At 39.4% G+C, this 22,835-nt stretch overlaps 1 protein-coding gene across 8 annotated transcripts in view; it reads right to left on the bottom strand.

Annotated features, from left to right (window-relative positions):
- rap1gap2a (RAP1 GTPase activating protein 2a) overlaps positions 1-22,835 on the bottom strand; it is a 145,105-nt gene that overhangs the window by 41,508 nt on the left and 80,762 nt on the right. For 7 of the 8 annotated variants that reach the window (XM_088346420.1, XM_088346418.1, XM_088346421.1 and 4 more), the window contains 2 exons: positions 16,951-17,035; positions 4,816-4,851 (listed from right to left, as the gene is read on the bottom strand). In XM_088346420.1, coding sequence (XP_088202546.1) covers positions 4,816-4,851; positions 16,951-17,035 — 121 coding nt within the window. Of the gene's footprint in view, positions 1-4,815; positions 4,852-10,441; positions 10,571-16,950; positions 17,036-22,835 lie in introns of those variants that run through there. The other variant, XM_088346423.1, reaches the window with a different exon arrangement.

Below are 22,835 nucleotides of genomic sequence, written 5' to 3'. Positions count from 1 at the left end.
CGTGCATTTGCATATCGTTTTCCAAAGTAGACGTACAGAGAACACAAGAAAAATGGTAAAGTGGTTAACCCCAGAAGAAAGATTCATAAGAAGCTAACACAATTTATGACGCTACAAAACGTAAACATATATTAAAAGCAATGTAAATGTAAATGGTCTGCATTTTTTTAGCGGTTTTCAAATCACTGAAGACCTCCCAAAGCGCTTTACAATGTGCTTCGCTTTTCCCTTTTTACAAACTAACTAACCGATAGCATCGTCAGCCATGCAAGGCAACTACCTGCTATCGGGGGCAATAGGGATTCAATATCTTGCCCAAGGACACTGGGAATCAAACTTGCGACCTCTTGATCCCAAGACGAGCGCTTTACCTCCTGAGCCAATGCCGCATCGTGGAAAGAAGAGTTCACGTGGCTTTTAGCAGACGACGCAACGCAAACATTGCATGAATGAAGATGAGTAAATACAGGTACATAGTGATGGCAGTTGGGAAACAGAGATGTACAGTATATACATGCAATGAATGTTAGTAGATTTATAATAAAATTAAAATTATTTTTAAAGTATTGTTCTGTTATATTATATATTATCAATCCTTAATAATTTGGAACCATGTTGGTTTTTTTTTGCGCGATTAGTCGTCTTATTGTGTTTCAAGTTGTGAAAAATGGGGCAGGCAACTTTATGGCTGGGCAGTCAACTTTTCAGAGTTGTCTGCCCTTGTGTCCAAACTATTCAACATGAGTTTCAGACACTGCATTAGCCAACATTAGTAACCTACTCTACATATTATATCCACGGATGATGGGGGATCTTTTCTAAACACAACTGATTACATACCAGCCAACACTACGTCTTTACACGTGAGATAGCTGCTTTTCGCCCCTTACAAAAGCCTCCCGCTTTTGAAAAACGATCTACCACTTTTTCAAATCTAAACAATAACAAAATCTTTACTTGGGAGTGGTATTCTAGTCTCCAACATCTTTGTTTTGAAGCGAGTCTGTCTTATTGTGTGAATAAACCGCTCCGATGATCGCATTTGATTTCCGTTTAAGTCAAAGTTGGCCATTTCGGCTTTTGAACAAGCACAGATTTTGATTGAATATTCTGGAGACTGCACAGCTGCTGAGTGGTTAGCGTGTACAGCACAGTTCTGATATCATGAAATTGAACCTTCCTGTGTGGAGTTTACTTGGTCTCCCTGTGCTTGCGTGGGTTTACTTCTAAAAAAATGCATGATGGGCAGTTCAGAATGTCCCTAAGTGTGAATAAGAGAGTGAGTTGTCTGTCTCCATGTGCCCTGCGACTGGGTGGCAATCAGTTCAGGGTGTTCCCAAAGATGGTTGGAATTGGCTCCAGCATCCCCGTGACCCTACTGAGGATAAGCGGTGCAGATAATGGATGGACGGATTTTGTTTTGCGCGTAAAAATAGAGTGTGCGATCAAATCTACTGCTTTTTATCATTAAAAGGTTGACATGTATGCATTTATTCACAAACAATGTGGGGGAGGATGTCATGGTTGGCATCGTGTTAACTGGTTTATTGTAACAGTTGAGTAAATGCACCTAAAAGAACTCACCAACAATACAAAATCAACACTGCGGCTGGAGAGAGAATTTGATTCACATTTAAAAAAAAAAAGAAAATCATAATTTTTTGCACCAGTTTTTCTCCACCTGTCCGTTCCTGATCTCCCCGTTTGTCTGCGGCTACGACCGTTTCTTTTTCGTCCTTGACACCGCCATCTCCCGCTACGGAAAATCATGATCCGATTGGGTGAGCGGGTTGCTTCCGGTGTCCAGCGTGCACCGGATCGTGGGCGCTGCCCTTCCTCTTTCTATCAATAAACTTGTGGTCTAACGCTACGAATTTGGGTCCTGATTCTGTCCTGGTCGTGAGAGTGAAAAAAACTTGCGTTTTGAGATGCACTGCAATATTCTGCTATGTTCGTAAAATAATCATTTTCTCCCGGAAAGAAGACACAGAGATAGATGATTGAATTTTGTATGCTGTCATTGGATCAAATATTGAGTTAACAAACGACTGTGTAAAAAATCTTTCCCCAGATATTTGAGATTCATTTTCTTGCAGGAAAAGTTTCACTTTAATAATACTGGCAAATTCTAAAATAACACTACTGATAAGTTATTCTGTTTTTGGACACCTGCAAAGGAGATTGCATGTGATATCTAGATTATTACCAGTATACAGTACCTCTGTCAGAACCCGAACAGACGGAGGACCAAGACGCGTAATGTTTTCACACAAGTTTTATTTTCCGGGAATGCAATCATGCGCGTGAAATCCAAACGCCAGTAATGCGTTGATCGCTGGTCGGAAGAAGTCTTACAGAGAAGTCAGAGGCAGACGAGATTGAAACCGGACCGGACGAATGGGATCGATACAGGACACACGAGTAAATACCGGACAGGACAGAACAGACGGGATCGATACACGAGCAAAACCCAGACAGGACGGGACAAACGGGAACAATACCAGATACTGGAGCAAGATACCGGACGGGACATACGAGATCAATACTGGATACTGGATACTGGAGCAAAATACCGGACAGGACGAGACAAACGGGATCAATGCCGGACACTGGAGACTGGAGCACGATACCGTACAGGACGAGACAGGCGGGATCGATACCGGATACTGGAGACTGGAGCAATATACCGGAGAGGACGAGACAGACGGGATCTATACCGGCTACTGGATACACGAGCAGGATACTGAGTCAAAATACACGCCTTGCAAATGCAAAGGTTTGTTGACGGGCTGACAAGGAGTGAATGAGAGCACTGAGTTTAAAAAGGATGGAAGCCAATCAGGCAACGAGCCAGAGCTGGTGCCAAACGGGCGGCGCCAAGTGAGGGCAATGGGCAACCGTGACAAACTCATTGTTGTTCGCTATTCGACCATTACGCACTGTTTTCATCATTGTCCCTATCTGTATTCAATGTTGCTGTTATTTGGTGGTAATCTACGGCAATAATTCATGACCTGATGCAATTTTATGTATCTTTGAAGTATGCTGGCACTCGATCCTTTAAATATCTTTCCCCTCCAAAATTATCTGCACATTTCGTTTGGCTACATGTTCCACTCTCCTTCAGTTTCTGCTTTTCATGCCTCCTCTCAACACCCTCTTCTTCCTCTCCTTTTTATACCCCCGTCTGTGCTCACACTTTTTAGTGCCCTTGGGAGTCTATAGCAGCAACAAAGAGGTCATAGAAAAAAAAAATCAATACATTCCGAATAAAAAACAGGGAGTTGTATGGTAGCTTATATCTGATGCTCACTGCATGCTAACTGGTGTGAGGTCAAAATTCGCTTTTGTCCATTCACAGCGGTCAGATAATGAAAGGACATTTACCATCCTCTTGTGATAGCTTTTAGGTAACAATCCCCATGTTTGAAAGTTGCCGGCGACTTGTGTCCTAAATCAGCTGTAAAACACACTAAAAACAATTATACATTATACCGTTTTTCACCTCTTAGCTTGTTAGGCTTCTTCCTACATGAAAATATTGTGTTTTTTTCAATTTTCTGTGTGTGTCTCTCTGCCTTTTTTCTCCTGTATACCCCACAATTGAGTTTCCCAAAATGGTCCTTAAAAGAACTATACATTGAAGTATTCAGACAGAAATAAAATTAATTGTTGGTTGGGAGTTGCGGTTAGACCCAGTGACCTATGTATTGGGAATTTTGCCAGAAAATGTATTGACTGGTTAGTACAACCATGTAATAAGAGTTATGCTTCTGGTAGCAAAGACAATGATCACAGTGTCCTGGTTGAAACCACAACCCCCTGACATAAAACAATGGAGAGGCAAAATATTGTAAAAAATCACTGAAATTAGATCGATTTGAGAAAAGATGGAGGCCTATTACACAATTTCAATTTGATGTCCAAACACCTCACCTTTTAATTTTATTTATTTTATTATCATTTCTCCTTGTTTATTTTGTCTGTTATGGGAATGCGAATTATATAAATATTTTTTGTTTGTGTTGTATGTTTGTAGACTCAACTATGTTGAATTGTATATGAGAAATAAAACGTTATAAACAATTTGCATGAATAAATAAAGAAATAAATGTTTTTTCCATCTTCTGTCTATTACTAAGGGTTATTATGGTATCTCTGCAAGAAAATCATTTTGATATTTTTATTATTTAAATATTATTAACTGGAATAACAACCATGGTGTTAGGGTCAATTTTGACCCATACATATTTACTTCAGCGAGAAAGGCTGAACGAATAAATGAATTAATTGATGAATAAATGAAGGAAGGAAAAGGTCATTTATTGTCATTATACAATAGTATTGTACAACGAAATTGGAAGGCTTGTCATTTCAGCGCAAGAAAGTCGAGAGCAGCCGGCTAGCTGCACGCTAGCACCGGGGATCCTCGAGTCGAGCCGGTTCTCCGTAATAATTAAAGAAAATGAAAATCCCCTAAAGCTCACATGAGCTGCCTGTCATTGTGTTGACTGACAGTCCACTTATGATTTCAGTCTTTGGTGTAGTCAATTTTTTAAACCTGGTCTTTAGAGCCGGGTAGAAACAGACCCTATGTAACAATTTTACGTGGAGAATTTGATAATAAATTTAAATTGTTTTTTAATTCGAGAAAAGAGACATTCCTGAATAAGTCAAGAAACATTTGTGCAATTAACAAAATGCATGAGTTTTTTGAATGCATTATAAGGCACTATAAGAATACATCCAGTATTTCAACTAAAAATATTGAACAGTCTGTCATGGTAGGTGTACAAAAACAAACGGATGTCATACCTGCATCCTCTCCAGCATATCGAAGAATTCTGCAGACTGTAAGAAAAAAGCAAAAACAATGTTTAAACACTAACAATCATGCACTTTCAAACAAAAATTAAATATCTTGACCTCAAACACAATCTGACATTCAAATATCTTTTTGCACATTCAACACATGAGCTGTGATGACAGCAGCAGGTCCGGGACTCGGGTTCATTGTGTTCGGGCGGCGTGAGTGAGTCAAGAGGGCAGCGCCCTTTTTTTCACACCCTTGTGCACACAGTGTGATAAGCAATCACTTCCTTGGAGAGGAACACAAAAACAAGTATGTGTGTGCTTCAATAAATGCATTTACACATTCTTCTCCCAAGGGAGACCTGCCTTGTCACATAATCAAGCTGTGCAAGGAAATCAGGCCTTCATGGTGTGCAAGGATCATTATCATAAGTTATGCACGTGCTATTGAAATTTAGGAACCAGTGTCTGGACTAAGAAATTTCATCTCTCTGTAACGAGTACTGTAATGAGTTATTAATAATTGTCATTACAATGTGTTGTGTTACTCGGTTACTAGCAAATCATGAAAAACAGTGTCCTTTGATTACTATGCACTACTGCTTTGTTTACGATGTCACACTCAACTCCCAATCTGCCAGCAATAATTCAAAGTGGTGGGTGTGTGTTTATCTATTGACAAAGTACAACTGATTACATGTTTATGTTTACCGACAATACAGTTATGGTGGCGCTGTCTCAGATCCAGAGTACGAGGTTGCTGAATTTCTCCTCATTTCGGTATTCTTCCAAACATATATACTCACATCTAAGCCGAATATACAACAATACAATAAAATACTGAAATCAGGGGGTTAGTTTATAGATAGATAGATAGATAGATAGATAGATAGATAGATAGATAGATACTTTGTTCATCCCCGAAGGGAAATTATTTGGTTGTGTGTCACCAGTACAGAATGGTAGGCAGCATGTGGGGCAGCGGGTGTAGCTTATACTGGAACAACAAACCAATGGGGCAAATGTGTGCAGGGAATTTACAGTAAAAGACTGCTGAATTTGTCAGAACAGACAGTAGACCCAAACGCGTAACGTTTCACAACAAACTTTATTGCGGAAGCTTGAGAAGTCAGGGACGGGAAAGCAAGTGCCAGCTATCCGGCGATCGCTGGGCAGAAGGGGCAGGGAGCTCACGGGATCGGAGTGTGTTCAGAAGGCGGAAACGGGTTGGTGTAGCCGGGACGGGCGATCGGAGCGTGGTCGATGGGCAGACAGGTTGAGTAGCCGGGACGGGAGATCAGAGCGTGGTAGGTGGGCAAAAACGGGTGGAGTAGCTGGGGCGGGAGATCGGAGCATGGTCGAAGGAAGGAAAAAGTCAGGAAGCCGGATACGATTGGGAAACCAGGGGCAGACGAGCAGGATACAGGTAAGGACGGGACGGACGGGAGCCAGAGTCAAATAGTGCTTGCCTTGCATGTGCGGAGGTTCGCTGACGGAACGACCAGGAGTGACCAGAAACATTGCGTTTAAATAGGAGGGAAACCAATCAGGAAACAAACAGCAGCTGGAGAAGGTGAAAGCAATGTAAAATCATGACAGAATTTTGGTGTTTCGCTTTGTAAATATATTGGAGGGGGAAAAAACGTCATGTACCTTACCCAGAAATAGAAAAGAAACTATTCGTGTGGTTTGGAGACAAAAGACAAAATGGATATGAAGTGTCTCATCTATTAGTTTGCATGCGCTAAAAAATTCACAATATGAAATATAAAAGGTTCACTGCTTCCAATGGTTTGTGTACACTTTTTTTTAGAAGTTGTTTTATTATGTAGGTGTTTTAAAGCAGTTTTGAAAGATCGTCTTATATGCGAGTGCATACAGTTATTGTAACTACGGTAAAATTGACTCTCATAGTTACACTTCTCTCGTTGTCAGTAACCTGTGGCATACTGATTTAGATTTTAAAGTACTGTTTTTCCGTAATGCACCTTACACTGAATGCAGTTCAATTTGTGCTATTCATGTTCTGTTGAAGTTATGGTGAGGCATTTTAAAGCTTGTTCAGAAAGTTTTCTTATAAGACCAAATTGACTGCAGTATTTCACTTCACGCAGTAATCACACACTGCTTTCGAGAAACCATTCTACACATCCTACCTTGGTACAGGAGCAGGTGACACTGAAATATTTCAAACCCTATAGCTCTTCAAGACAGAAATGGCTTTAAAGACCTTTAAACACCGTTTGAATGATCCCAGCAGTAAAAATCTGTAGATTACAAGATTTTGAGAGTCCTAATAAAAACCAGTGCTACCTGAAATTACTTTCGATGAAAACTCATAAATCTGTCCCTGCTGCTTCACCTTCACAAGGTACATACTCCCACCAGGTTTATCACAGGGTAAATATTAAACAAGATACACGGCATGGAGATTGGAGTCAGCATGGAAAACTAAATAAAAAAAGACAGCTTGTCAAATTGTGATGGATTTTAATCAGGGTTGGGTAGGTTTACTTTAACTTGACTACTTTCAATTACTTTTGGATTACTCCAATACCAAATATGCTAATAAAAGACAAAATAAACTAAATATGAATAAACTTATGATTCACAACACATGGTAAGCTTTCTCTCCTGGCTTTGATCTCTTTGATGTCCGGCAAAACTAACATAAAATGCGACAGAAACAAAATGTAAATAAATCCAAAGAGCTTGCCAACATCATTTTTGCCGTTCCATGTATTCCGTAACTCCCCAAGCCTGCACAAAATGTAGTAGATTTATTCATATTTAGTTTCTTTTGTCTTTTATTAGCATATTTGTTATTGGAGTAATCCAAAAGTAATTGAAAGTAATCAAGTTAATGCAACCCTACCCAACCTTGATTTTAATTGTGATTTTTGCGTACTTGAGCAAATTTCAGCTGTCTATATCCCACTGGTCTGCGTATTACACTTTTTAATTATTTTATTGCATACATAGGAGATTAAACAGAATTTACTAAATGTTTTCTAAAGCTGCAGAGCTTATGTATTTTAGACAGTAGAAATGTTCACATCTATTTACATTTGTTATCGGCATACTTTGTTTACTGCAAAAACTTGAAAAATAGAACAAAAAAAACCCAAACAATAGATTACAAAAACTAACATTACTTAACATAATCAAGAGCGTAGATTTGGTCTTGGTATTGGTAGGGATATATTTTAAAAGGTGCTGTGCGTCGTTTAATGTGTCCATAGATTGTTAAAAGAAAAATATTTCCTCTTTATGTTATCAATGCCCCACTGAGTTCAAAGAGCCTTTATATTTCTTTTATCCACCCCACGCTTATCCGCTTTTATCTTACCATTAGCAATACTGTTCCGGGATGAGCAACACATTAGGTAGAAGGAAAGGGGAGTTGGGGTGTTGTGTATTTGTTGCAGAAAGAAATATCGTCATTGCAGTTTTTTGTTAGTGTAGCATGAAAATCCACGTTTTAAATACAGTCCAAATGCTAACCCAAACCTCCAAAAAAGAACAATTTATTTGAGCGAGTATAAGAAATGCAAATACTTGACGATTGAGCTGACTCAATCTGTGACTTTAAGCCAGGAGATGACTGCAGAAAGTAACAAAGTTTCAAATTCAGGACAGCACTTTGATCACATAATATGGGTGGGGACAGAACAATGATTGCTTAATATGGGTGGGGACATGTCCCCTCCTTCCGTGCCAAAACTACGCCCTTGAGTAAAATATTCGTGTTAGGTGGCACGGCTGACTGGTTAGCACACAGTTCGGAGGTCCTGGGTTCAATTCCAATTACTGGACTCCCTGTGTGGAGTTTGCATGTGAGTGAGTTTTCTATGGGCACTGCAGTTTCTTCCCATGTCCCATAAGCATGCATGGCAGGTCGATTGGCAGGTCCTAATTGTCCCAAGGGTGAGTGCTTAAACGGTTGTCTGTCTCTGTGTGCCCTGCGATTGCATAGAAACTAGGGGTGGGTGGATCGATCCAAACATCGATATTATCAATACTGGATTGGATCGATACTGTTGTATTAAGATCGATAGTGTCTAATCATAAAATAGAACGTGTGTATCAATTGACCTCTACAGATCGCAGTTGAATAAAATGAAGCAAAAACTTGCTCATAAAAGTCAAACTACAGAAACCCAAAAGGACACTACTTAAAATTTAAGAAATTGATGTGAATTACTTCATCTAGTGTGACTTGTGCGAAAACAAAATATACTTTCGTTCTTAGATTTGCCTTTTAATCAAGATTGCTCTGTAGTCTGCAATTAACAGTATTCTGTGACAACAAAATACGCGCCCGCCTTCGTGATGACATGTATGTCAAATATAAATGTAAAAAGTACAAACTTCGTGAGGCCTCTGGCCCCGAGCACAGTTAAGTAAGGCATATTCATTTTAGGGCCATAAAACCGTGCACAAGCATGTGTCCTGCTAAAGTCTGTATTTTAGTAGTGTGGGTGCATTCGATCCGAGCATGAGCACAGCACGGATCCTCAGTTGGGATTGCATGGGATAGGTTGGCCACAGCATGGTCCAATTGTCCGCACATGCGCACAGCCGCAAGAAAAGTAGCTGCATACATTGTAATCATAACATCACTTAAAAACATCTGAACGACAAATATACCAAGCCCTCATAACTGAAAGAGTTCTCTCTGTTTAACGCTCCGGCTGAGGTCTTAGTCGAGCATGATAGAAAGCCATGACGTGATGTCTGTTTTGGAAGCAACTGGCCCCAGGCACGATTTGGTTGAGTAATCTGAGTATGGGCTGAGGGGGGACAAGGGAGGGATGAAGTGAGACTTTAGCACTGTGTGGAAGAAATGGACATTTCTATTTTAATTTGCCTCTGTTATTCCTTTAAAATGTTTATTGAATGTTGTGGATATAAGTTGATCACTATTATCTGGAGAATAGAAAATCCCGATTCGCAAGTCCAAACATGATGTAATATACCGAATTCTGATGTAAATATTTGGGGGGGATTTGCTATGGTTAAAAAAACCCACTCCCCGTGCTTGCGTGGGTTTCCTCCGGGCACTCCGGTTTCCTCCCACATTCCAAAAACATGCATTTCAGGTGAATTGGCCGGTCCAAATTGTCCCTAGGTGTGAATGAGCGAATGAGTTGTCTGTCCCTGTGTGCCCTGCGATTGGCTGGCAACCAGTTCAGGGTGTCCCCTGCCCACTGCCCGGAGATGGCTGGGATGGGCTCCGGCCCCCCCGCGACCCTAATGAGGATAAGCGGTACGGCTAATGAGAGATGAGATGAGATGAGAGAAAAAAACCCACTGTGATCTGCCATCTCAGGGGAAAGATCTGATTTTGAGGTTCCCTGAACTGTCAATACATCGTTTCTAATTGGTTGTACATATATACAATCCCTGGTTCCTGTATTTTCTCCACTAAGATTGTGTCTTTGACAAAAACTAATCTTTACGTAATATTTCAAATCGTTCCGCTGTTTTCTACCAGAGGCATTTTTCTGTCTTTGTCCCAGGATCAGCAGTTCTGTTGTATTGTAGGTTTGCATTGAAAACATAGTCTGTAGTCTAGCAATATTGTACAAGGATTTATCCAGCTGATTTCGTACCAATAATTGAGTACCTGATTTTTGTGACTCCAAACGTTGGTAGACATCAGATGCAGACCTTAAGATATGTAATCTACATCTCTGCAGCTTCATTTGTTAGCGTCCGTCTTGCATACACTTCTTTTCCTTTGCCTATGTTTATTCCCTGTCGAAATCCTACACCTTGAACAGGAATGTCAAGTCAATGGGTTGACAAAGGGTTTGCCAAAGCAAAAAAACTGGTTGTACCAGTGTGCAGTTTACCCCTGTGACACATGCAGACAGGTTTACACACACACCCTTTTACACACAAACATATTTGAATAAACATTTTAGCCACGTAACGCGACCCTACGTGCCTATACAAATCTCGTCAGCCACAGTATCTTCCCAGATACATTATTATCATTTCAGTGTTTATCCACCTAACAAAGAGCATCAGACGTTTTCACTGAACCGATTAAGGGCAATCTACATCACTATCTATGCAAATGAGCCATTTGAGATGACAAAGCATTGTTGACAAGGCGCTCAGGTTAAACGCTTTGTCATGGGTCACCGACTTAAGTTTGGTGCGTACCTTTGAAACAACGTTTTTTTTTTCCTGTTATGGGTATTAGTGTAATTTATCATTTTAAAAAATTCAAAATAATCCCTCAGAAAAGTCAGAAAGTCCCATAAATTTGTATTTTTTTCACCACCTAGAGCCAATGCTAAAACCTGGATGCTTGCTATTTCATTCCACTTTGTCAAGGCTGATCGGTTCCAATGAACCAAAAAGCCCATCTTTAACTTAGCTTACATACTGGCGCTGGGCGGCGGATTGTGAAATCCCAACATAAGTGGTTCTTGAATTTTGCTCTGTGCTGTCCGTGCTGTTCCATATGGCAATTTTCTTCTGATTGTTTTTTTTTTGTTTTTTGTTTTTTTTACTTAAACTGCCACTACGAGTTTACCTTTAGGGTTGGGAACTTTTCTTTGTAATCTAATACAGTTACTGATTACCTGTCGAAAAATGTATCACAGTAAATTAAACCTAATACTGATAATGTCGCAATAATGTGACTGGATTACCTTCGAAAACTATGCTAATAAAGGACAAAATAAACACAATAAGAATAAAAGTACTAGATTTGTTTAAAATAAATGGAGAGTGCAACTTTAAAAAAGAATCGGAGTAAACCAATGTCAGGTAGTTGCTTGTTGTCCAACAAAAAGGGCTCTAATTTTGAAATGAAATGAAATGATATGATCTGCATTTATATAGCGCTTTTCAAGTCAAGACTTCCCAAAGCGCTTTACAGTGTGCTTCACATTTCCCAATAGCGGCCGTCCAGACATGTAAGGCGCTAACCTGCTTATTGGGGGCATTAGGGGTTCAGTGTCTTACCCAAGGACACTTCGACATGTAACACGGAGGAGCCGGGATTCGAACTGCGATCTCTTGATCCCAAGATGAGCGCTCTACCTCCTGAGCCACTGCCGCCCCAGGTTTTTGTCTCAATAAACAACCACATAGTGTTGTTTATTGAGAAAAGAAAAACATTCTCTTTCACATAATAGATACAAAAGATCTGCTCTGTTATAGTTTAAATTAAAAACACATTAAGAACCAAATATGGTTTCAAACAGACCAAGTGTTCACTTTTAAATTACCAACAAACTCTGGGATGTCTTGTGTTCAAGTTCAAGTTTTACTTGTTGTCAAAACCCGAACAGACGGAGGACCCGGACGCATAACGTTTTCACACAAGCTATATTTTACAGGAATGGGACAGTCATGCGCGTGAACGCAAACGCCAGTGATTTGGCGATCGCTGGAGACTGGAGCAAGATACCGAACAGGACGAGACAGGCGGAATCAATACGGGATACTGGATACAGGAGCAGGATACAGGATATTACTATGCACGACAGACAAGCCAAGACAGAGGGAGAATTATTTCCTCTCAGTCTCCATGGAATTTAATATCACAGACCAGAACGGACACAGGACTCAATTGCATTTGTTTCTCAGATTTTATTGAAAGAGAGTGAGAGTGAGGCCTGCCTGATTGCTTGATCCGAACTCTGGCGGAGAGCGGGAACGAGCAAGGCGGGAGTGACACTTCCGTGTCGGATGAAGTCAGGCGGGAATGGCAAGTCGTTTGACCAAGGCTGGAGATCAGAGGCGATGTAAAGTTCGTAATAGTGGTCGTAGGCAGGCGGCATGCAAAACAGGTGTAGTCAAGTTCAGAAACGGGTCGAAGAGCGGGAATCAGGCAGGAAACATGTTTTAACAGGGACGGAGTCGGACGGGAACGCTCACTGAGTGAAACACAACAGCTCGCAACGATCTGACAAACTGAAGTCGGGGGCTTAAGAAGGGTGTGGCCACCCATCAGCTGGTCCGGGCTGTTGGCGCTAATCAAGCTGCCACAGGTGTTCCAAATAGGGCAATTATGACATTCAATAAATAAAAAATACCTGAATTAAAAAAAATAACAATATACATATTTAAATCTTAATTTGATGTAAATAAGCTATAAATAAGTAAAAATTGGCGAACAATATGTGTTACAAGTGGCTCCTGTTTGCATCTTTTTGAAGCGAGGGTTACAGAAACAAAGTAAAAGGTAAACTTATCCCGCCCACTTCCTGTTGGGCACTCCTTGTTTATTGGGAATAAAAAGCAGACCGTGTGGTGCCGTCACTAACGTAGCACTGAAATGAGGTTTCAATACTAAACCCATATGATGGTGAATGGAATTTGTCTCTTGTATGGCTTGGAAAGACCTTGAGATCCCCTGTAAGTTATGCCTTGGGAAAGGTAAATTAACGTTTTTCTGCTAAGGCCGGTACCATGGCAACCCACACCTATAATATATTAATTTATTAATACATTCCTTTTCCAGCCACTTATCCTAACTTGGGTCGTGGGGTGCTGGAGCCATTCCCAGCCTACCTAGAGCAGTGGGCAGGGTACACACTGGATTGGTTGACAAATAATCGCAGGACAAATGTTTTTTATTTAAGATAACAAATTCACATAACATAAGCAGGCTGAGCTGTTAGCAGGTCTGCCACATAGTTCAGCTGTCCTGGGTTCAGATCCCGTAACTGGCCTACCTATGCGGAGTTTGCGTGTTCTCCCTGTGCTTGCATGGGTTTCATCCGGGCACTCTGTTTTTTACCCATATTTCACAAACACGAATGGCAGGTCGATTGGTGACTCCAAATTGTCCCTAGGTATAACTGAGTGTGCGGACGCTTGTATTTCTCCGTGTACCCTTCAGGGTGTCCCCTGCCCAATGCCCAAAGGTAGTTGGGATGGGCTCTGAAGCATTTTAACACTGCAGCTATTTTGATGATCACATGTCCATATATAATTCATTCAAGATGATAAAATACATTTTAGTTTATTCTTTCGCATTGTCCACTCAATATCCCCACAAACTTTGCATCATTGTGTTTTTGATGCAATGGGAAAAATCTATATCTCACTTCTGCACATCCTCTCCATACTGTTCCTTTCAATAGGCACAGCTTTGTTCAAGGTTACATACTGTCAAGCGAGTGATGGGTTTCTGGGCATGCAGTCCATCGTTCTGCAAATTAGATAGATAGATAGATAGATAGATAGATACTTTATTCATCCCCTAAGGGAAATTCACATTTCCAGCAGCATCCCTGAGCTGAGAACAATACAATAATAAAGCCAAAAGAAAAACAATATACAAATACCCAGTGTGACGTGCAAATGCCCACTTTAGCATGTTATATAGATTAACTAAATAGTGCTACACATAATGCAGTAAGATCCAATGTAGGTGGTGTGGTTTAATGTGGGCCTTTACTCTGCCGGGTGGAGTTAAAGAGCCTCATGGCATGAGGAAGAAAAGAACTCTTCAGTCTGTCCGTAGTACAAGACAGTGACAGCAGTCTGTCACTGAAACTGCTCTTCTGTCCGGAGATAATGCTGTGAAGCGGATGCGATGGATTGTCCATGATTGACCTCAGCTTTTTCAGTGCCTGTCTCTCAGCTGCTGTTGTTAGGCTGTCCAGCTCTTTGCCCACAACAGAGCTCGCTTTCCTAGCCAGTTTATTGAGACGAGAGGCATCCTTCTTCTTGATGCTGCCTCCCCAACACGCTGCCGCATTAACACTCATAAAAGCATCTTCAAACAGAAAAAAAAGTGTAACTGTGAAATGATCAATAAAACCTTTCACCAAATGTTATTTCCAAGAAAGCACGAATGATAACACCCAACTTTGTGGTTTTCTCCCAAATGCTTTCTCATGCACAAATTGAATTTCACATATGCCAATGTCAGAAACCAATAAATTATTTAGCAGTCACACATTGGTGACTCAGTTGCAGTTGAAATTTTGCTAACATGTTCTAACATGAGAAAGTACTCGTTAAACCCACGTAAACTTTTCAGATTCAGATTCAGATTCAGATCTACTTTATTGTCATTCTAGTACACGTGTATACGGAACGAAATGTCAATGCATCTGACCCCCACAGTTTCCTTGAATGTACAGATATAAATAAAGTTGTATTGTAATTGGCTACGTATAGTGTTTTACCATAGTGCCGATAGTGCAAGAAGAGTAGCTAACCAGATGTGCAAAATGGGCAGTCAGGTTAACAAGTCAGGTACACAGTAACATTAACACTGTAACAATAACGCTGTAATTTCAGTAGTGCAGAGAGCAATGTGCAATGAGTGGCAAGCTATAAAAAACTGCCAGTAGTGCAAAAAGTCAGATTAGCAGCCGTTTAGATTTAAGTTAACTATATGTTAGATTGACCATTTAACAGTCTAATGGCCAGGGGGACTAGACTATTGCGGAGCCTGGTGGTCCTGCACCGCGCACTACAGAACCTCTTCCCAGAGGCTAGCAGAGTGAACAGTCCATGATGGGGGTGAGAGGGGTGATAAATCTAGTCGACACTGAGGGCTTGTCTCAGAATGTATGACACCTAAAACAAACAAAAATGCCAGCTTTGCCCTTCCCATACATTTACTAAAATCTGGAACATCTGCATTGTTAATGCAAATTAATAAACTTAAAGCCAGTTGCAGTGTTGATTGACACATTAAAAAGGAAAGCATTTCTCAAATGCAGATAGAAACTACAGTGTCCACTGATCGTTGAATACACCTGCAAGACTCATGTTTTCATATTTAGCCCTCCACCACCAGCCACGAGTATTGTGGGGTGGGCATGTTTATATTTAACCACATAGAACCATTGAATACAGTTATGACCAATGTTCCCTCTAATTTTCCACGGGTCAGAGCGTTCACACAAAGTCGGTGAGCAACGCTTGAAACAACAGTGAGCAACAGCAATCCCAAGTGTGGCAACTGAGTCATTATCAAACATGTCCAAAACTTGACATCACGTTACATTTTGCTGAGTTTCCGGCAATGCAAAATTATTTTCCCTTTTGAATGAATTGACTAATGTATTATTGCAAAGGTTGTACGGCCTACAAACGTCATTTGTTTTTATAACATTCTTTCACAAGATTTCCATTTCTTTTTTTTCCTGGTATCTTTTGTCGCATAATACTACAATTTTTGGGGGGCTTATTTAGTCGGTTGCACAATACACAACTGTATTTAATCACATTTTTTAGTGGAAGTACAATGTTGGCAACAAGATTGCCTTGGTATAATTAGAAACTTTTTAAATGCAACACAAACTTTTTCTTTTTCTCTGTTTTTTTCTTTTTTTTTAGATTCCTTTAAAAAAATCTCATTGTGTTTATTTTTACCTAGCTGTTACTTTTTTTCTTTTTGTTCTCTATCTACTTTTTTTCCTTTGTTTCTTTCTTTTCTTTTTTTCTGGCTTTTTCAGAATTTTTCCTTCTTTTTCTCTTCCTTTTGTTTCTTTTTTCTCAGCTTTCCACTACATTTTCATTTTGGTATGTTTTTTCTTTTTTGTTCTATTTCCCCTTCCTTTAAGTGATTTTGTGCATAATTTTACATAATATTTGGCCATATAGGGATGAAAGAAGCAAAAATAACCTGAAGAGCCGTTTAGGACCCAAAAGAGGCGGTTCCTTTTAGTGAGCCGAGCCGAAGAAGCCGGTTCTCGACCAACTCTACTAACTTTACTCAACTTCGTTATACTTCGACTCGAATTCAAAATACCGCATTTAGGACACAACGTCAGGGGAACCCGTGTATTTTTACCTTCATGCAATGTGACTTTGACTTAAGTCGCTTCTTAATTAGTATTTTTGAGCCCTCATATTTGTGCGCTGGCTAGAATTTCTTGTGCGCCTTGTGGCTTTATTTAAGCAATGATAATCAATTATATTAATTCAATTACAGGAACCAATTACAGCAGTATACTTTAAAACCAAGTAATGCACACCTGTAAAAACTGTGTCCATTTCCACTCTTATCCACCATATTCTGCGCACCCAGTTATAAGGCACACCTTGAAATTTCTGTCCCATTCGGGCTTTTGAGGTGCGCCTTATAGTCCAGAAAAACTGTACTTTGTATTTTACTCAAAAGTGTGCACGTGTGTTTGTTCCTACCTTCATGCTGGGTGGAGCGGTGCGAGGTGGTGACGGAGGACATTCTCCTAGGGGGACGTTGGAAATTTTCAATAGTTCTTGTTTCCTGGAGAGAGGATTAAAAAAGTCAATTTATTGATGTTTATAAAAAAAGGACGGCACATTTGGATGGAAGGTAACATGTGGTGAGTACTGCGGCAGTCAGATTATTGGTGTGTTAAATGTATGTGCGTGTCAAGGCCAAACTAAAGATAAATTGTAAAAAAAAATCGCAGCGCACAGTATTCACCTTTAACTGTAGCCACACAGAAATATAATTTCTTTCTTGGCCTATACCCCTTTACTTTCACATAGAGGTTGGTGCAGTTGTACAGACAAACTCAAACACACAAACATACACACAAACAAACTCTTTCCTGCTAAGGGTCAAACCCATTCATCTGTAGAAAACAAATCAAAAAGTAATCGAATGGTGCCCACAAACAAACTACAATACTTGATAAAATGCACACACATTATGCAATCACTTTCAATCATTTCAGGACTGAAAAGCAGAAATCAACACAAAGTAATAACCAATAATATTATGTTGTATGTGCCCCTTTTAGTTAAAATTAGCCTTTTGTGTTTGTAAAATGAAAGTTACGAAGCACATTCCAACTGTTTTCATCTACCTTGGGGATGGCTCTTTTGTGAATTTTTCAGAGCAGGGGTGTCAAAGTCAAACGGATAGAGGGCCAAATCGAAAACTTGACTACAAGCCAAGGGTCAGACTGATTGAAAGTTGAATTTAAAAGAAGCTGCTTATGTGCTAATGTCAGCTAGTGACCCTTGAAGCAATGCCAGAAAATACTAAAGCTAACACCTAATTGGTCAAGGTCAATTCAGGCTGACGAAAACATAAAATCAAATGGAAAATAATACCTAAATTGAGTAAAAATTATTTCTTTTCATTGCATTAATTTAAATTTTCCAATATTTTAATCGAGCAATGCTCGATGTGTATGCCAGTTGTTAATGCTACTTGCTTGTTCTAATAAAGCTAATGACAGAGTCTGATTTTAGCTGCTTAAGCAAACCAAGTTACTAATGGTGTGCTAGTTTCAGCTAGCGGCCCCCAACGCGACGGAAATACAGATAATAAAGCGAACAGCTAACCTCTAAAGCTAAATATATTCTCACGACTTAATTTTTTTGTTTTGTGGTGCATTATGTGCATTAATTTGAAATCTTCCAATGTTTTTAATTGAGAGGATGGATGCCAGGAGCTGCCTTAGTGATGCTAGCTGTTATTATTCAGCCACCAGGCAAGGTTTTTATCTTAGGGAGTGGCCCAAATTGACTTCTAAGTCAAAAACAAACATTTTCTATCATGTTGTCAACTGATTTTTTTTTTTAGTTAAAATACAGTAAAGAGCAAAATCTATTAACTGCAAACAACACTTTTTTCAAGAAGTAAAGTGCAGTGAAAGAAACTACACAACGATTCCTGGTATATATCACAATCATTTCTCAAGGTTATCTAAGAGGGCGTAGAAAACCTTTGTCATAAGTGCCTTAGAGTGAAGAAGGCAGACATCACATATAATTAACGCATTCAGTGCCAGACATTTCATTTTGAATATATTTTTGAAGGCTTTCAGAAGATTAAGCTCTGAAGCTATACAGACATAGGACACATCAAAAGAACCCTTACCTTTTATTTTTAAGAAAGGTATGCTTTTAGCTTTTACAACTATGTAGAAAACAACAGTTGAACATTGGTAAGTTTCACGAAATTACTCGATTCCCAAAAAACTGAGAAAAACAGCTTTTTGTGTATAATACTTTGGATATCTAAGCAAAGTTTTCCATAAAGACAAGGGCATTTTCCCTGCAAAATACCACGTTTTTATTTATTTTATTTTAATTATTTTTTTCAAAAACACAACTTTGCAAGAACTTTCCAGCCCTTGTTCCCGGCGACCTTAAACGTCTTCCCTATCCGCCCCATCGATAACAAATTCACTTTGTCATCTGTTTTACAAAGAATAAAGCTTTAATTTGTTGAACTTTATGTACTTATAGCTTCATTTTTTCTCACAACACTGCGCTTACATGTCACACGGGTCGCTAATACAGATAACGTGTCATACGGTGGACACAGGAAACAAAACAAGGCACAAAGCGTGTTGACAAAGTTCTAATCAAACCCAGTTCTGCCATCTAGTGGTGATGTATGGTACTACAATATTTTCAGGAGGCTTTATACTTACTGATCAGAAGCGCCTTTGGAATAGTTAAATAAAAATATCTATATTTTTTTCCATGCCTGGCACCTGGGGACCATGCTTCTGAAAACGTATTTATATTTTATGACACTGAATGAGTTAAACTTAAGGTAATTAGCTATTGTGGCTCTGCCTAATCCAGGAGCTGAACTGTGATTGGTTCTTAGCTGATGCCAGAGCATTTTAAAAATGGCCACCTCCGGAGAAACATAAAAAATGGTGGATTTTGCTTCATAACTCGTATTTAACATACTGTATTATCAAAATACCATCTTTAGAGTAGCAGAGGGTGGCCTATACCACACAGAAATGTTGAGAAATCCTTGGATTGGCTTGCACTTATGTACTCTGTATACATAAAATCAAAAGAATACACTGTAATGTTTGCCAGACACTTCTAATTAGAGAAATTCTAATCATAAGCTTTGAGAATTCTTCAAGTTTAGCCATTGATTGCAGATATTTTATTTCAAATGACAGGATGCATTTGACGTCAAACCATTTCACAAATTTGAGGTTAACATTACAATGGAAAGGATTTTTTTTTTTTAATTAAATAATTATCAGGTATGGCAATAGTATGCCTTATTTTAGTTCCTTGATACTGCTGGAGGTAGTTGTGAGTGTTTTCTTTTTCGTGGTTCTTATTGTTCGATTTCCTTTTCCCGTCAAATGTGAGATTTCCTTCATGGTGTTGGTTGCATGCTCATCGTTTTTAACAAGATTTATTCCGTCCAAGGTTGCTGAAATGATCCCAGCTGACTTAGGGTGAGAAGACGACTGCACCCTTAGCTGGCAACAAACACTTCTCTTTCCTCCAACTAGCATGTAACTGACGCTGCATCCTGATACAGTCTTACTGCACACAAGTCAAGTAAGAACAGGTTCACCGGCCAGATTTCGAAATTGTGAGACACCAATTATGGGGAAAAGAAAATTGGGGGAATACAGGTATGGCTATGCAATATTTTGTGTACAGCCATACGGCACAATCAAAATATCATAAAGCTATCAAATCGCGTGTCAGAGGGGAAATTAATAAAAAGTCAAATTCGGCTTCTGACTGGCTGTGTGTTCATTTTCTCTTTAGGGACACGCCCAAGTCAGGCTAAGATACTACAGCATTATGAATATCGCTGATAGGAAATGAGGGTGTCCTAAACTTTGGCCGGAGCACAGGACATATGTTATAGAACAGAACAGGGGTGTCAAACTCATTTTCACCAAGGGCCACATAGGCGTATAGGCTGTCCAGTAAGGGCATGATGTAACTTATAAATGTAACATTATGCAGTGAATGTAACTACTCCTTCATTTACCTCTAAATGTATTAATTAGATCACAAACATTACAGTTGTATTGAAAAAAAAATGTCACTACACATATATATTAAAGTATACATTAAATACAGTGATACCTGTAGATACTGGGAAGTTGAGCCCTGAGAACTTCTAGACACAAGATGTCTTTCGGGCATAGAATTTACCCGACAAGCGAGAGAAAATCCAAGTATTGAAATTCTCCAGATGTTACCACTGAAGACCGGAGCTTTAAATTTAATTTGTAATTAAGGTAAGGTACTATGTGAAAGGTCTGTACTTGCACAAGACACACCACAGGAAATGGTGCCCCTACAACCCGAATGGTTAAAGGATCCAACCAACCAGTAATGTAGCACACTCCTAGGACTACCAATGTTGGATTAAAAGTTATCCAAAAGAGGGAAAAAAACTTTCAGATTTTTGTGTTTGTTGGCCACCCCACTTTAGAGTTATTTACTGGTAAACTAAAAAGCTTCACCTTTTCATGTGTGACACATCATATTCGTGCGGGTGTGAGTAATCAGCACCAAATCGCATTCAAGTGCACTCCAGTTTGATGAAAATTGATTTAAATTTCCTTAGGTAATTATATGCTTTTTTTAACAGAACTGCACTTAGTAATTCATTGAAGTAGTTTTGTTCAGTGGTGGCATCCGCGCTTGGCACACAACCCTGGCAAAGGCTCGTGTAAAAATGAGCATTGACAGCTGCCTCCCATGCGGCTGAAGGTGGAAAAAGATGTCTTAGTGCACGAGTCTTTATGAACCACGTAACACTGTTTTCTTAGAGCAGCTGGCAACTTCTGGCTCAATTTACTCAAGGTCAATAGATGTGAAAACAGCAAGCACACCAGAACTGTGCCTGCCAAACAGGAGAAATTGGCACACGTTTAACTTTTTGCCATAATAATGCCTGGAACGGAGTGCTTTGTAATATTTTCAATCTTTAAACATCTAAAAACATGCATGTCAGGTTAATTGGCTGGCTAAAATTGTCCCTTGAATGAGCAAGTGAGTTGTCCCTGTGTGCCCTGCAACTGGCTTGTAACCAGTTGAGGGTGTCTCCTGCCCACTACCCAAAGATAGCTGGGATGGTTTCCAGCACCCCCGCGACCCCACTGAGGATAATAGATGGATACACATCTAACAGCTGAAAAGCAGGTGGAAGCCTGCAAAGGCTGGGCGTGCGTAACAATTACTGCAGTTGAGTTGGCAAGCTGGAGGCATCAGGGAAAAGAAAGGCAATGGAGTGAGCATATCCTTATGCTGGTCTAGACATATTGATGTTAAAATCAAAATAAAACAGCATCATAAAAGGGCAAATTTCTACCTTGTGAATTATCTAAATGGCTGATTTTAACTCCTCGTGTGTTAGGGCCACCACTGACCCGTTTTGGATTTTAAATGAACACAAAAAACAATTGCATCAAGGCTTCTTGACTTTGCCAGAAACGTCTATTTTAACAACATCAAGTAGAAAATTCACTACATTATAAAACTATATTAATAATTATAAAATTGAAATTGACACATTTGTATCGGTAGGTTCAGTTTTAAAGCCAACTATAAAAAAAGATTATCAAACAACAGCCAACACTGAAATCATAAGTGGACTGTACATATTATGCGTCAATGATAGAGGGATACAATATTCGTAGATGTAGCCTTGCAGAATTGAAGATTTTAGGGTATCATTTTGTGTTTGACAGAATCTTTTCAATACCTGTGAAAGATTAAAGATACACTGTGTAATATTTGACGATTAGATGTCACTGTATTAGGTAGTGCAACTGAAAATGAGTGCTACGGGCTACAAAGAGTTATTAACTACAGTGACTTTAAGTGACCAAACTGCACCTTTTTTCTTCTCACTTTTTTGCCTAGCCTTCCATAAGGTTTTTGTTTTTTAGGGTACCCTTAGTAACAAGATAGAGGACAAACATGTCAACTCCATTTAGGTTAGCCTCACGTTATGTAAAATACAAAATTCTTCAAAAAGGAGTTAAAAAAATACACATCTGTATATGATAGTTCATGTGTTTAGCGTATAGCTAAAATAGAAAAATTTATACTTTTTAACGAGTTCTTTTTTTTAAATTTTAAATGCATGCAAAAACACATACATTAGTTTATTGCATCAAGGCTTCCTGACTTTGTCAGAATTGTATGTTCCAACTGATCAGAATGAATCATTTACATGCTGTTATATTTAGTTGGTGGACCCAAATGCAGGTAGGCAGGGACACAGGCGGGTTTGCTCAAAAAGGGTCAAATTTATGCCACAACCATGCACTTAGTTTCTCTTTCTATCATTT

This window comes from Urocampus carinirostris, chromosome 10 (genome assembly GCF_059441175.1).
Source record: "Urocampus carinirostris isolate Australia breed hairy pipefish chromosome 10, RoL_Ucar_1.0, whole genome shotgun sequence".
Lineage (NCBI taxonomy): Eukaryota > Metazoa > Chordata > Actinopteri > Syngnathiformes > Syngnathidae > Urocampus > Urocampus carinirostris.
This window is presented reverse-complemented; position numbering and strand designations above follow the sequence as displayed.